We start from the raw sequence: 14,484 nt of genomic DNA, 5'->3' as shown, positions 1-14,484 counted from the left end.
CCGTGAGCCAGTTAAACAGGCACTAAAAACCCATCTTTTCAGATTGGCTTATTTTCACATAAAGGACTTGTTAATTTAGCTGACCGTGTTACAATTTGTTATGTTGATTTAGTTTAGATGTTTTTTTTGTAAGAATGTGTCTTCTGTTGAGCGCTTTAGAATATATTAACATAGTTTTAGCGCTTTATAAATAAATTATTACTATCATAGAAGTGTCACCAAACAAAGCACCTCACGGTGTTCCCGAGGCCAAGGCAGCACTACTCAGACAGTATGCTGAGTGCTTTGAAAGGAATTGGATGTTTCAGTGTTGAATTCCACATAACACTCGATGCAGGAGGGCCACCTGTTGTTCACCCACCACGACGCGTCCCCGAAGCACTGCCCTCAACACCTACACTCCTACTGGAACTATCGCGACGAGCTTACCGTAGCCGATGGTCTCATCATGAAAAGTACGCAAATAGATATACCTAAAACCTTGGAGTCAGATGTTTTACTGCAGCTCCCACTATGCACACCAGGGTACCGAGAAGTGCAAGCTTAGAGCCAAGGGATCGGTTTTCTGGTCCACCCTCAATGCTGACATTGAAAACATGGTAAAAGGATGTTCGCCCTGTCAACATAACCAATGAACACCAAAGAGCCACTGGTGCCTCATTATGCCACACCGAGGCCCTGTCACACTCTAGGATCAGACTTGTTCTTGAAATGGTTCACTATCTACTTCTTGCTGACTACTACAGCAAGTTCCCCATTGTTCGTAAGCTTACTAACATTCAATCATCAACTGTTATCGCACACCTCAAGGGCATCCCCTACTAAAAGGAAGCCAACGGTTTCATAGAGAGAAATGTACGAACGACCAAGAGTCTCCTTCAAAAGTGCAAAGAGTCAGGCGCAGACCCCAACCTGGCCATGCTATGCTTAAGAACAACACCCCTGGATCACAATCTCCCATCACCCTCTGAGTTGTTGAACTCCAGGGCATATCAGTCAAACCTCCCAGCAATATGTCCAAGCATAAAAGCCAGACAAGATCTACAAAAGTCTTACCACGACAGATCCTCTAAGGCTTTACCACCTGTCCATCCACATGATGCAGTGAGAGTTTTCAATCCTCTCAACTCAAAGTGGGAAGCAGGGATCATCCAACCCCGTTACAGACACCCCGTTCATACTTGGTGGACATGTGCAAGGGTGGAACGCTCACAAGAAACCGCCGGCATATTCGCCCTACCTGTGAAGAGGTAGGTCTTACTAATGATGGCCAGGTTCCAATGCCTCAGATACCGCAAGATGTCAATCCACCTGCAGCTGAGGACATCAAACCTGATGAGAAACAACAACAACCTCATACGCCTGTTGTCACCACCCAGCAAGAAGATCTGCCAGGATCGTGAGGCCACCTGTCAAGCCGAACTTGTAGTATTCTTGCTATACATGCATGGACAAGTTTGAACTGTAACTTAAGATGTTATAACCCCTCTTATAGTAAATAGTGAACACTTAGCGTTATTCATATTACACCTTTTCCTTTAAGAGAGGGGGATGTAATAGTTTACTTCGGGCCGCTCCACATCCGGTGGACAGCGGTCATTATTGTTACACATGCGACCCTCGCGCTGGTCGAGAGTTGCTCGTGCGTTGCCGCCATTAGCTTGTAGACTTGTATTTGCGACTCGTTATAGTTTATTAAAAGCCTTCAAACCCGAAGCCACTACAAGTTATATTCTGGTATAAGAATCATGTGAAAAAGCGGAGCTTTTCTCTAGAAATTCACGCGACTAGCTATCAGAACAGTTCATTCGAAAATGGCGCCTAAAACGGAACCATGGACACGTCAAGTGGCAGTGGCCAATGGGCTGCTCCTCTTAGTTATAGTCATTGATTTCTAGATATAAGGTTTATGTCATAAGTGTTATGCCTCAATGGTAAGTATATGCGATTGCTTCCACGGTTTGTAGATTGTGAGTTGTAAGGGCATTTTGTAGACAGAACCCGAATTTGGTGTAGAATTGTGTGTCGTAATTCTTGTTGACATGGCACAAAACCTTACCTTTTTGTTTCTACGAGATTACCTCGCCTAATCATCACCGTGGGTTACGACACATGGATTCTTCTGAAGTGCAACCTTATTTGAAATAGGTCTATATAGCTTCCCGCCTCGATAAGCTATGCTTTTTGCGTGACTGCTCGTATGTATATATGTAACTTTAAACAAATAAAATTAAATTAAAAAAATAAAAAGTTGTGTTGTTGTTGTACTTATCGCTCGCTTTTACATTTTCGTGTTTTAATCTAGGGATTTTAGAATGCTAAAGTCAAAGAAAGGCACGTCTATCGACTGATGTTTTAGTAGCTGCAACAACGAATTGCCGCAATTACATACGTCTTTGTTATGGGGACTAGTCATACCGGGGAGGTAACGCGGTCATGCGGGGGATTAGCACCTGTTTAACACCTGTAATCCACCGGGGGGCCGGGGATTTAACAGAAGCCCTTGACATGCCGGGAAAGGGGGCGGCGAATTAACGCTTTACCGTAAGTTGCGACTGATGGCTCTTCTTTTAAAATAAAATAAGGGGCTCTCCCGGCTTTTTCCCGGCTTGGCAAAATCAGCGGGGAAAGAAGACCCTGTTGAGCTTGACTCTAGTCTGACTCTGTGAAAAGACATGAGAGGTGTAGAATAAGTGGGAGTAGCAATACGTCGGTGAAATACCACTACTAATTAATTTACCACTACTAATAATTTAAGTAACCATAGTTATAATGCCTTTCCATCGATTCTAGCTGATTTTACTCGTTAAATAGGCATTTTTAAAATATTTTATTTTTTTATGAAGTACCCCCTGACCGTTTTTAGTATCTAATTAGTATCTGAGGGATTAGTATCTGAGGGATTAGTATCTGGGATCACCGCGGTTGCAAAGACCACTGTTCTTTGCGGACCCTGGTATTTGGCGAGAGTACGGTTCCCTGTTGCCTCTCACATGTGGCTGCGTTTGCCAGGACGGCGTTTTGTCTTTTTTTTTTCTTCTACCGTGTCATCATCGCGAAAAAACGGCTATCCTTTTCCTGAAGGAGCGAAAAAAAGTCTCACTAGGGCCGTAGCAGGGGGTGGGCACTGGGGGCACGTGCTCCCCCAATATTTTCAAAAATTATAAGGAAATGACCAGTAGGGGCGTGGCGGTGCCCCAAAATATTTTCTTAATGGTTCTGTATAGTGCCCCCTTCCCCCCCCCCCAAATATTTCGAGGTCTGCTACTGCACTATTCACTCAAAACCAGTTGCAATATATCAGCTTTGTTTGAAAAAATTTATGGGAATAAAATTTGCATACTAAAATATGAAAGGTTCTGATTACTTGACCAAAAAAAATACCTCCCGAGAACCGGTTTAGCAGTCCTATCGTAAGTGAAGTTTAAGTTTGTTCGCGATCTCATCTATTCACTAAAGGAGAGAAACGGAGAGAAGGTTTTTGGTGACTAAGCATGCATGGGATGTTACAAGCTGGTGGTTTTCCCTATTCAGCCGTTAATGGAGTGGCAACATAATTTGTTGCTTTTCAATATGTGCTGCCAAGCGTCTAGGTACTAAGGGACGAGGTCAAAACAATCGGCCAAGCTAGGGACCCGGTTTAGGGGGGTGGGGTATGGAGTGCTTCCTATTAAATATTAAATTAAATTAATTATATTAAATATTTCTGAAGAGTTGACTCAAATTTTCCGCCTTTGTTTTTAGGTGGAAGCAAAATTGCATTAAAAATGCATTGCGGGGATATCCACAGGAACCCTGAAGCGGAGACGGAAAAAAATAACGACTGGCAGATTACAGATCCAAGATGGCGGACGAAATCGGCGAGCAAATGTTACAAATTTTCACAGACGGAGAAAGACCTATCCATACTGCATTTCTTGCTTATAAAATTCCATGTGCACATGATAACTGTAGAAATAGCCCATATACTTTCCTGGAGTTTGGAATTCGGCGTACGATCATGTGCGCGAATAGTGACTTCCTCGCTCTAGAGCTTCTTCTAGGGAACATAAAGACAATTTGTGCTCGAATTGTATCTCTAAAAGTAGATATTTGTAATAAATACAATCCAGCCAAAGCAATATGACTTCAAATTAGTGCCAGAACATTCAGAACATGAAAATTCATTTCATGAAATGATGTATCGATCGAGCTTATCAGTGTCGTCCGCCGTCCTGGATTTTACGAAACTAAAATATCGTCTAATTGAACAGCGAACGACCGAGAAGAAAACTAAATGGTTTAAAATGAGTATGTGTAGGTAGGCCCTTTGAGTTGTGCACAAAAAACTGAAACAAAAATGAAATACTTCCCCATTGCAAGATATTTCCTGAGTTATGTCAAGACTGAGCCGACAGAGAGGTGCTAGAATTGCGAAACGTAGATGCACGCCTGCACTTATAGGAAACACGATGGGCCATGCTGGAATTCGCATATTATTACGGGAAACTCAATCGAGAACAGTATTTATACCATAGGCACGTGCGTTTTGAGTTCTATTGGACATGAATGTGATTTCTGTTCTATTTTAATAGAACAGAAATCACATTCATGTCATTAAAATGAACAATGAAAGCTATTGTTCTACCTTGACCCCGGGGTTAAGGGGGAGGGGTCCTTTGCACGATAGGGACTGCTCGTCGTATTTTTTAGGGGTCAAAATCAGGGCTCAAGTATTTGTTAGGGGTTTATGAGAGAAAATACGCTATTTTTCAAATTTCCCGAAGGGCATACCAGGCTATCACTTTTACCCTGAAGAAACCCCGTGACCTTGATTATATGTAAAGTCGCGTGAACTTACACTCCCCGTGCTTTCAACACAATTCTGACTAATGAGGCTTTTGCTCTCTACCCCTGGGACCATGTATAGTGTAACAACGAGAGTAGACTGTAGTTGCTGTTACAAACAGCTGTTGAGTTAAAGGAGACAAACTTGCGATTCTCTTTAACACAAAAGAGATGGGAATCTTCAAGAAATTGCATGATAAGCGAAAGAAACTCCCGCATTGGTCCACCCCAGTCGACAGCTCCTTCGCTTGTTCCAAAGTCATCAGTAAATTTGACTGATATTTTGTGTGTTGGGCTAAAGGTTTTGCGACTCAATGCCCGCTTGGCCCCCTCCCACAAAAATTTCCTTGCTATATTCAACTTTGTTAAATGGTTCAGGTCTATCGCTTTAGCCAACTCGTCCAGTATATCAGAAACATATTTGTCCATTCTCTGGGGAGAGATGTACGTCACTGGCGGAGGGGTGCCTGGGTCTTCTTCTTCATCCTCGTTATCGGGGCTACCTCCAATGCCACTTGGCCCAGGTGTGCATATTGATGCATAATAGTTGTCTAACTCTTGGGTTCCAGACCTGGGGATCAAGAAAAAAAAAGCTCTATAAAGCGAACCAAAGCTCTGGCGAAAGCCAATTAGCCCAATTATTGGTTTATTATCATAAGCCTGAATTGCTCACGGCGCTAGGAAGTTTATAGATATATAGATTTTATGTCTGGTGTTATTGTTCTTTGTTGCTTTAAATTAGCGGTTAGGATGCCTATCATTACCAGGATTTTTTAAAAACATTTAGGAACAGCAGAATGCTTACAGCTATTTCAGATAACACGCGACCTGTAAGTGAAAAGTCGATCAAAGTGCTCTAACACAATGAGACGCTTGCCTAGTGCAGTGAATTGGCTTTCTGTCGCAACATGTCTAGAAAGGTTAGCTTAACGAGTACACTAAGCAAGGATGCGCTTGCAATGATAAACAAGGCAAAAAAACCAACTATAAACTCCAAGAACTGACATCTAATACCACTGCAACGAGGCTGCAATTGGTGCGACGACCAAGAATCGTAGACTTGCCCCATGTCGAACTCTCATAGGATATTGGAGGGGGGGGGGGGAGGCAGAGAACTAAGAAGCTATTCAGATAAAGAAATTGTATTTGTATTGACCTAAGCACCTAAACAACCTTTTGAAAAATAAGTATAAAGGCAAGACAGTAGATATTGTTTCTATTCTTCCTTTGTAGAATTCTAATTGCAATTTTTAAACCTAGAGGAGAGGACCACAAGTGTATCATAGTCTTATAGTGTAGAGTACTGTAGAGAAAACATTAGGCCTTAACCCACTAACAGTCCCGCCCTGTGTCCTCTTTACATACCCCCTGCAGAATCTTAAAGATACCTTTTCAGTCATTACATGAGAGGTGAGATGCAATAATACTTACGCAATCATATGGACTTGTTTAAGCATTCGATCAGAGGCGTCGGTCAAAGTGTCATCGAATGCAGCCATTGAACTTCCATACCCCAAAAACGAGATTTCTGAGTCCGACTCTGACATAGCCATGTTATTCTCTGTTTCCCTCATGCTAAGGGTGGACTGGTTGATTATCTTATCATTGGGTGTCAGAATAGTTCCACAATGGTTGTACATTGTATGTGAACGTGTCATATTGTACGTCAAGAGAGCCTACCCAATCGTAAACAGCATTCATTTTTGCCTCCATTGGAAAACGTCGAGTGCAGAGCCCCTGAGAGAGGTGTCTCACTTTGATGGTGAAGAAATCTTCATCGGGCTCTGCAAGAAGTCTGGCCGATCGCGCACCATGCACTTTTTTTTTCATCCGAGCTTCACTTTTTCTTCCTCTTTTTTCTGTTCTTTAATGCGGTCTTCATTTAAGCTAGCATGGTATTGTTCCAGCTGCTCCATTCGTAACCTCTCTCTTTGTCCAGAAGTGCCGATCAATCCAGACACAAAACCATTATCTGCTTCTTCTTCCTTTCTATGTAGTGGCTCGCTTTTCACTGAAGATTCAACTGACAACGAACCACTATCTGCGCCCCCATCTCTCTTGAAGAATGGAGATGCAAATGGCACAACACCATTATCTGCATCAACCTCCATCGTCACTAAAGATTGATCTGTCTCTTCATTGCCTGGTTGCAATGAATATAGCATGCTTCGAAGAGAGCCTCCCGGACCTTCACTTTCGCTCTCTTCCTCACTACTTGTTTCATCAATTGTCTTTGTAAGTAAGTAGATCCGCACATCCTTTGTTTTATGGGCTTCTATGTAGTTAGACAAATTAAAGGGAACTTCTTTTCCGTTGACTATTAAAGTAACGTGAATGATCTCATTCTTGAAATTTCCAAGGCTCATACTCATACTTGATTCTTTTCCATAAAACGATTGTCCATCATCAAAAAACAAGGATTTGCAAAGTTTCATTATCTCAAACTTGTTGGCTGGAAGAGGTACATCCACCTTTCGACTCCCTCCTCCTTCCGAAAGGGGCACCAAGACATACGATTGAACATCACTGCTATAATGTTTCAAGCCAATCATAATCTTCTATGACTTCTTTATATTTGCTTGCTTTTGTGTAGTAACACTTGTTTTTTGTTTTCCAAACGTAAAAGCATGGAGGAGTCTCCTTTTCTTATCTTTGCTCCCTTCTTTTTCTGGTTTATTGGATGATTCGCAAAACGCTTTCAGATTTAAACGGTCGCCAGCCTTTACTAATCCCATAGAACGTAGCATCTCGTCATCTGCATTACAAACTGCAAGCACATCCATCTAAAAAAGTAAATGAAAACCAAATAAATCTTCTCATCAAGATGAAAATGGCCAATAGGTCTTTGCAGATGAACAGTCATTTAAATTGTTACAGGCCTGAATAGACCGAAGATTCCTATAGGTAAATACAGACTAGAGAGCAAGTCAAGACTTGTTTGCAAAAGATGGCATATTTAAAAGTGTGCTAGTGTGGCCAAATTTTCTCTCACCCTAAATTCCACCAAATTTGCAACACGGGTACTAGACATCATCATCTTCAGTACTACACTATGGAATGGCACAATATCAACTCCCTTGATTTGTCCTGTCCAATTATTGTTGCAAAGCCTACTTCTTTTTTGTATAAGTTATAATGCCCCCAGATCCTTAACAAATTTTTGGCCTACCTTTTCATTCTTGAACTTTTCCACAACATTACTAGCAACTCCCCTGTTCTTCAGAAACTCACAAACCTGACAATTATCCAAAAATACAAAATTAACAATGGATACCAAGAGATGGTAAACCAACTAGGCAATTTGGATGCACCCATGTAACTAGCAGGGTGTAATGCTTGGTTGATAAGAAAAAATAGGAACTATAAGCGATAAAAAATAGGAGCTTTTTACCTAAAAAATAGAATGAGAATATAGAGAAAAATTGGATTTTCCTTGTAAATTCTTGGAAGAAAATACAGCACATTATGGGTATTCAGGGATAGGTGCGGGAGCAGGGAAAGACCCCCTCCCTGGATTTGATTTAAAAGGCTCTATTTCATTTCTGATTCCCTTTTTTTTGTAAGGCTTTTTCTCCCTGGTCACAGTTGGCTAGAAAGTAGAAAAATATGTGGCTCCTCTAATCAGAACTTGTCACGTTTCCTGTTCAACTTTACGACTTGCAGCGATCGTTTTTATGGTCAACCTGAATCGTTCCCTGCTAGCAGAGGCCTCTTTTCTCTGTATTTCGCTGGGCTGGAGTTCGCGAGGAAAAGATACCTCTGCCATGGGTCGAAACTGTTTCTGTTGCGCATGCGTGAGCGTTAATAAGCGACCGACGTGCCAAAACCCGTGCTTTGCATGGGTTTAGTCGGAAATCATGAATCAAACTCCGGTTAGTTTTCCTCTTCGAAAAAAGAAAACAACTGTTCAATTTCAATCACCTAAAACGTCACTAAAAAGATTGAACAACAAACGCAGCAAAGACGAGTTTTGTCTTGTTTGTGGGATTCATATCAATATTTGGGTGACCTTAAAACTCGCTCGGACAATCTCTTGGAGGCATGGGTCTAAGGGCTTTTCAAGGCTTGTGTGATAAAGATTTGACCAAGCGATAAAGTTTTTTTTTTACACATTTTTGCCTCGAGTCTCAAATTGACAGGAATCAGCATTTTTCACCATGTTTTCTGGAGATCAGGGAGCGGGAAAACTTTAGCTCTTCTAAATATGGGCATCAATGCCCATATAAGGCAATGCATACGAAGGACACTATCCGTGGGGAATATGTTTGATATGATTTCAAGACATCTGTGCAGGCGAGTTTCTTCAATTAAATGTTAATATCGCACAGTTGGATTCGAAGAAAATGTTACAAAACTTTTTGGCAAAATTAGATCAGCTATTCCCAGAAGAATATGCAAAACCTGTAAACGGAAGATTGACTCGTTAGTCAAAAGAGAGAAAATTTTGAATGAAGATAAGGCATTGAATGGCTTTTTTTATAATTCGTCGCGTGATATTTCTACGGAGGACGCCGTTTCGAATGCGGGCTCATTATCTCGCAGCGGATATACGTTTCACGCATGCGCTAGTCATTGTGGGCTCAAATAGTGGCCAGTAATTAATGAACGGAGCATGCGCTCTGGATCTCGTCCACGATCGTGGACGGCGGTTTGATCAAACGAACTTGCGACTCCAGCCCAGCGAAATACAAAGAGGCCTCTGCTAGCAGGGAACCTGAATCGCTGTTACATTTGAATGCTTTGAGCCATATCTGGTAGCCAAGATGTTAATTGACAACAAGCACTATCTGTTAAATTGTGGTTTTGTAAGCAAGGTCAAATTCCTTCTACACGCGTACGTAGTCAAGTAAAGCGTGAATATTTCTCCTCTAAATATATTAATGCGTTTGGAAAGAAAGTCCAAGATACAAATACATTTATTAGATGAGAGGTAGATTTCCTCTCTTTTGCTAGATTCATTTGTGAAAGCGATTGCTCGCATTGCGTAATTTGACCTTTTGTAGCAGATAGAGTCTCATGTTCACAGCTTTGTTAGCAGCAAAGCACGTTAAAGCAACCAAAATTACCCGACGAAAATGCTGTTGGACTTGTTCTGAATAAACAGTTATGCCTAAATACTGTTTCAAATTGAATTAAAAGGTATCATGTAAGTACCCCCCGGATTTGAATAAGGAACTGAGCGAATAAGGAAACAGACGAATAAGGAACTGAGCGAATAAGGAACCAACTTCGCGCTGGTGCATTCGCGTCTGCATATTTCACTGTCTTTACGCAAAGCAAACAGAGAATGAATTACATCAACGTGTAAAAGAGAGACAAAGTGGCTTCTGCTAGAAGGGCGTTATTTCTTGGTTTTCCTCACCTTTTCCAAAGAATCCATGCTGCTATCGACAATTTTAACCCTCCTCTTCTCGCTCACTACGCGTACTCCTCTTCTCGCTCACAGGTCCTTCTCACGTGCAGCGGTAGAACCCAGGTAGGTACTTCATTTATTGTAAATTATTGTATCACTGGATGTACATTGGAAAGTAAGGCCATACTAAAAAAAGATAAAACTCACGAAAAAATAAAACTCACAAAAAAAATTAAAACTCACGAAAAAAAATAAACTCACGAAAAAAAATGAAACTCACGAAAAAAATAAAACGAAAAATAATTAAAACTCACGAAAAAAATAAAACTCACGAAAAATAATTAAAACTCACGAAAAAAAAATTACGAAAAAAAATAAAACTCACGAAAAAAATTAAAACTCACGAAAAAAAAAAAAGACACGCAAAATTGAAAACTAGTCCTCACGACGCGAAAAGTATACCGCACGAAATAAAATTGCAGTAGGTTTTTCAAATGTCCCTTCCCGGGCTCCGTAGATACAGGACTGAAACAAATGCTCAAAACTCTGTTCTCCAGTACCACTTGAAAAGGGACGCGGTACGCCTATAAGTTTCCCGAGCAAAAGGTCAATCTGCTAAAAATATGAACTGCTTGGCTAAGCAATTTCTATGCGAGCGTTTTAGATTTTCCTGTCAAACGCGATAGGTTAGCTAAACAAAATGCTTTTAGTTGTTCCGTGGACTTCAATAAGCTGACAGCCGATCAGTATATAATTTCTAGATGCTAAATATCACTTCACTACATGTGTGACTTATTCCTGCGTGACAATATCGTTGGATGTTGAACTGGTTTGACCGGTTTGGCAAAGGGTGAATGATTATATAAGGCGAAACACTTGGAGTTCAGCTTATCATAGTCTGATGAGGGTTATAGGACTAACATATCGGACGCTGATACAACTCTAGCAATCATGGCTAACAAGGTAGGGACTGTTACTCTCCTACGCATGCACTTTTTAGAGGGTATATTTTGGAGAATCTTCTTTCGTTAAGTAGAATTTCTTATTCGAGCTCGGATAAACCCTAACAATTCTAAGAGAACTTATACTGAGTTCCTTTTAAATTTGAATCTTTGCAAACTTAGATTTTCTCTCGAGTACTCAATACTGGTTTTAAGGCAAATTCGCCGCAACTCTCGACTATTTGTCCCTTCCCCTTATTAAACCTCCCATATTTTTAAAAAAGTCCATAACCTTTCAGGGTTGATAGACTTTGTCAATTCTTTATATTTTCATCTTCCAAATGGTATGTGGTTCGTATGGATCCTATAAAACACGCATTCGCGCGAATAACTCAAATCTGTAATATTGAGGTATTTCGGTTAACCTTTGGAAAAAAGGCCGTGAACTGAAAGGCCCGGGTCCAGTAATTTGTGACGTAGATCGAGATGTCAACCAAATTACATGAGAAAACATATGCGCGCGCTAAACCGGTTCCCGTCTTCATGTCTTCTTAGTTATTGCTGAAGAACGCTGTGTGGTTACAACTTTTACCGTCATCTCGATATCTTAACCTGGTAGTCAAACGATTATTTAACTTCAGGGAACAAATCTGCAAAAATTTTTCGCATACAATTCTAGACTATAAATTATTCTTTGCTTCATTGTGGGTAGCATTGCAATAGAAAACAATTCGCCAATATTTTGTGGTATTGCCGTCTCTGAATATTAACGGATTTAAGGAAAATACGTTGTTTCAGATTTTCCCGCCAAAACTTTGAATTATTCACTCGATTCAATCTCCTTTCGCGCGGCCAGGAAAATTTTCAAAGATCTGTTAAGCCAAGCAGTTCCTATTTCTAGAAGATTGACCTTATGCCCCCTTTTTCACCCTAGCGTGCCGTTAGTTCTCAAGTGGTACTTGAGAACAGAGTTGAGCTTTGTTTTGGTCTTGTACCGTTAACTACGCTAGGCACTGGCAGTGTAACAGGTTCGTTAAAGTGTGACATCGGTAGCTGTAGCAACATTGTAAACATCACGTAAGTCACGGTAGTTCATCGGTAGCCGTAGCAACATTGTAAACATCACGTAAGTCACGGTAGTTCATCGGTAGCCGTAGCAACATTGTTAGCATCACGTAAGTCACGGTAGATCATCGGTAGCTGTAGCAACATTGTAAACATCACGTAAGTCACGGTAGTTCATCGGTAGCTGTAGCAACATTGTAAACATCACGTAAGTCACGGTAGTTCATCGGTAGCCGTAGCAACATTGTAAACATCACGTAAGTCACGGTAGTTCATCGGTAGCCGTAGCAACATTGTAAACATCACGTAAGTCACGGTAGTTCATCGGTAGCCGTAGCAACATTGTTAGCATCACGTAAGTCACGGTAGATCATCGGTAGCTGTAGCAACATTGTAAACATCACGTAAGTCACGGTAGTTCATCGGTAGCTGTAGCAACATTGTAAACATCACGTAAGTCACGGTAGTTCATCGGTAGCCGTAGCAACATTGTAAACATCACGTAAGTCACGGTAGTTCATCGGTAGCCGTAGCAACATTGTAAACATCACGTAAGTCACGGTAGTTCATCGGTAGCTGTAGCAACATTGTAAACATCACGTAAGTCACGGTAGTTCATCGGTAGCCGTAGCAACATTGTTAACATCACGTAAGTCACGGTAGTTCATCGGTAGCTGTAGCAACATTGTAAACATCACGTAAGTCACGGTAGTTCATCGGTAGCCGTAGCAACATTGTAAACATCACGTAAGTCACGGTAGTTCATCGGTAGCTGTAGCAACATTGTAAACATCACGTAAGTCACGGTAGTTCATCGGTAGCCGTAGCAACATTGTGAACATTACGTAAGTCAGGTAGTTCCCGGACTCCCATTGGCTAAGCCCTTATCAAACCGTGCCTAAAAGCTTTCTTGGCTGTAAGTGTCGGATAACCTAAGTGATGCCGCCCTTAGGAGCATATAAAAACAGAGACACGGTTAGACAGAGACTCGTGTGAGCAGAGCTTAAAAACAACGCACATGCACACACACACTTGAGCAAAGAGGAACAATACACATAGAATGAAAAACAGACAAAGACACACATCTTATACGCATCTTGTAAATCCTTCAGATTTTAACAGGGAAGAAATAAAAACCAGTACCTACCCCAGCCAAGTGGTCAGAGTGGTCATAATTGGTCTAACCTGAAAAGATAGCTGTTACAGTATTCCACCTTTCTCCTTGTTACTAATCAACTGTTAAAATGTCGCAAATCCATCTTTATTATAGCAGATGGCTAAATGGAAGATGTTTTCCCCTAGGATGACGTTTCAATTGAGCACATCATAAAGAACTGCAAAGCCTTCAAGTCAGGAGGATGCCCTTACAACGACCCAAGGCTCAAAGCCCTCGCTGCCAAGTGTCCCGCATTCAAAGACTCCAAGGGTAACTTCTCCTGCCCCTTCGAGGCCCGAGCAGACAACACTTACGAGCTCCGGGTGCTTATGAGTGAGATGAAGGACAAGTGCACAGGAAAAGAGGAGTACACCGAGTTCTTTAAGGTACCATTTTAGCACGGTTAAAATGTCAATGAATTGATATGAAGAAAATAATGATTTCATACGTATTGCTGAGAAGTTATAAAATTGGAGTGCATTTAGGCGTGAGCACAGTCAAGTTCTGTGCGAATCAGACTGACTAAGGACGTGTGCATAATGATTTTGTGGCTCATTCACTCACAAGATTTGGTGTTTTGTCGGAAGGATACTGTTCAGTTATTAGTCGCTGCTACAACACGTTGAGAAATGCATTTTGGATTGAATAAAAATATGATACGGGGATTTGGGGAGGGGTTTGGTATGGAGAACTAGTTTTACGGTAATTTGCTGCCGGATGGTTTTCTTTTGAACTGGGGAAAGAGTGTTTTTAAATAAAAATACAATTCGTTCAGAATATGAACCTTTAATAATCCTAATTTATTTTTTGCCTCGCAGTTGCTGGATACCATCAACAAGGAAACAGCCGCGAAGCTTGGCCACTGCCCATACCATCAACATGGCTGCCGCGTCAACAACATTCCTATCTTTGATAACTCCATCACTCAATAAGTACAAGAAATTTAGAGGCGACACGCGACAAAAAAACCCTTGGATAAGATGTATAATTGAAAACTAATGAATAAAGAAGTCGCCCGTCTTTGTAGTCTCCTTACAGGAAAATCGAAACACTACAGGAACCTCAAAAGATGAGAGGGACTACAACTCGTGCCCAGCCTGGGGTCCAGAGACTGACTTTATTACCCACCCCCAGTTAGTAAA

General features: G+C 41.2%; 2 protein-coding genes and 1 long non-coding RNA gene across 4 annotated transcripts; 2 read left to right on the top strand and 1 right to left on the bottom strand.

Annotated features, from left to right (window-relative positions):
• Positions 1 to 6,476: 6,476 nt before the first annotated feature.
• LOC5498610 lies at positions 6,477 to 10,388 on the bottom strand. 2 transcript variants are annotated; one of them, XM_048722112.1, is made up of 3 exons: positions 10,190 to 10,388; positions 7,997 to 8,062; positions 6,477 to 7,610 (listed from the first exon to the last, which is right to left on the bottom strand). In XM_048722112.1, exon 3 carries the CDS (start codon positions 7,377 to 7,379, stop codon positions 6,654 to 6,656), a length of 726 nt encoding a protein of 241 aa, XP_048578069.1. In that variant the 5' UTR covers positions 7,380 to 7,610; positions 7,997 to 8,062; positions 10,190 to 10,388; the 3' UTR covers positions 6,477 to 6,653. The 2 variants fall into 2 exon arrangements, with proteins under 2 accessions (XP_048578069.1, XP_048578076.1); XM_048722119.1 differs by lacking the exon at positions 7,997 to 8,062.
• Positions 10,389 to 11,009: 621 nt separating this feature from the next.
• Positions 11,010 to 14,362, top strand: LOC116614557. Its single transcript, XM_032375689.2, has 3 exons — positions 11,010 to 11,143; positions 13,489 to 13,728; positions 14,161 to 14,362. The coding sequence occupies exons 1-3, from the start codon at positions 11,132 to 11,134 to the stop codon at positions 14,272 to 14,274; spliced, it is 366 nt and encodes a 121-aa protein (XP_032231580.2). The 5' UTR covers positions 11,010 to 11,131; the 3' UTR covers positions 14,275 to 14,362.
• Positions 12,852 to 13,223, top strand: LOC125559904. Its single transcript, XR_007306582.1, has 2 exons — positions 12,852 to 12,943; positions 13,041 to 13,223. It is a non-coding gene; the product is annotated as an uncharacterized LOC125559904 (long non-coding RNA).
• Positions 14,363 to 14,484: the final 122 nt, after the last annotated feature.

This window comes from Nematostella vectensis, chromosome 2, assembly GCF_932526225.1.
Source record: "Nematostella vectensis chromosome 2, jaNemVect1.1, whole genome shotgun sequence".
Lineage (NCBI taxonomy): Eukaryota > Metazoa > Cnidaria > Anthozoa > Actiniaria > Edwardsiidae > Nematostella > Nematostella vectensis.
This window is presented reverse-complemented; position numbering and strand designations above follow the sequence as displayed.

Coding starts and splice junctions, on each gene's coding strand:
- LOC5498610 (XM_048722112.1), bottom strand. CDS start 7,379: ATGATTGGCTTGAAACATTATAGCAGTGATGTTCAATCGTATGTCTTG.
- LOC116614557 (XM_032375689.2), top strand. Junction 13,729..14,160: donor AGTACACCGAGTTCTTTAAG/GTACCATTTTAG, acceptor TTTGCCTCGCAG/TTGCTGGATACCATCAACAA.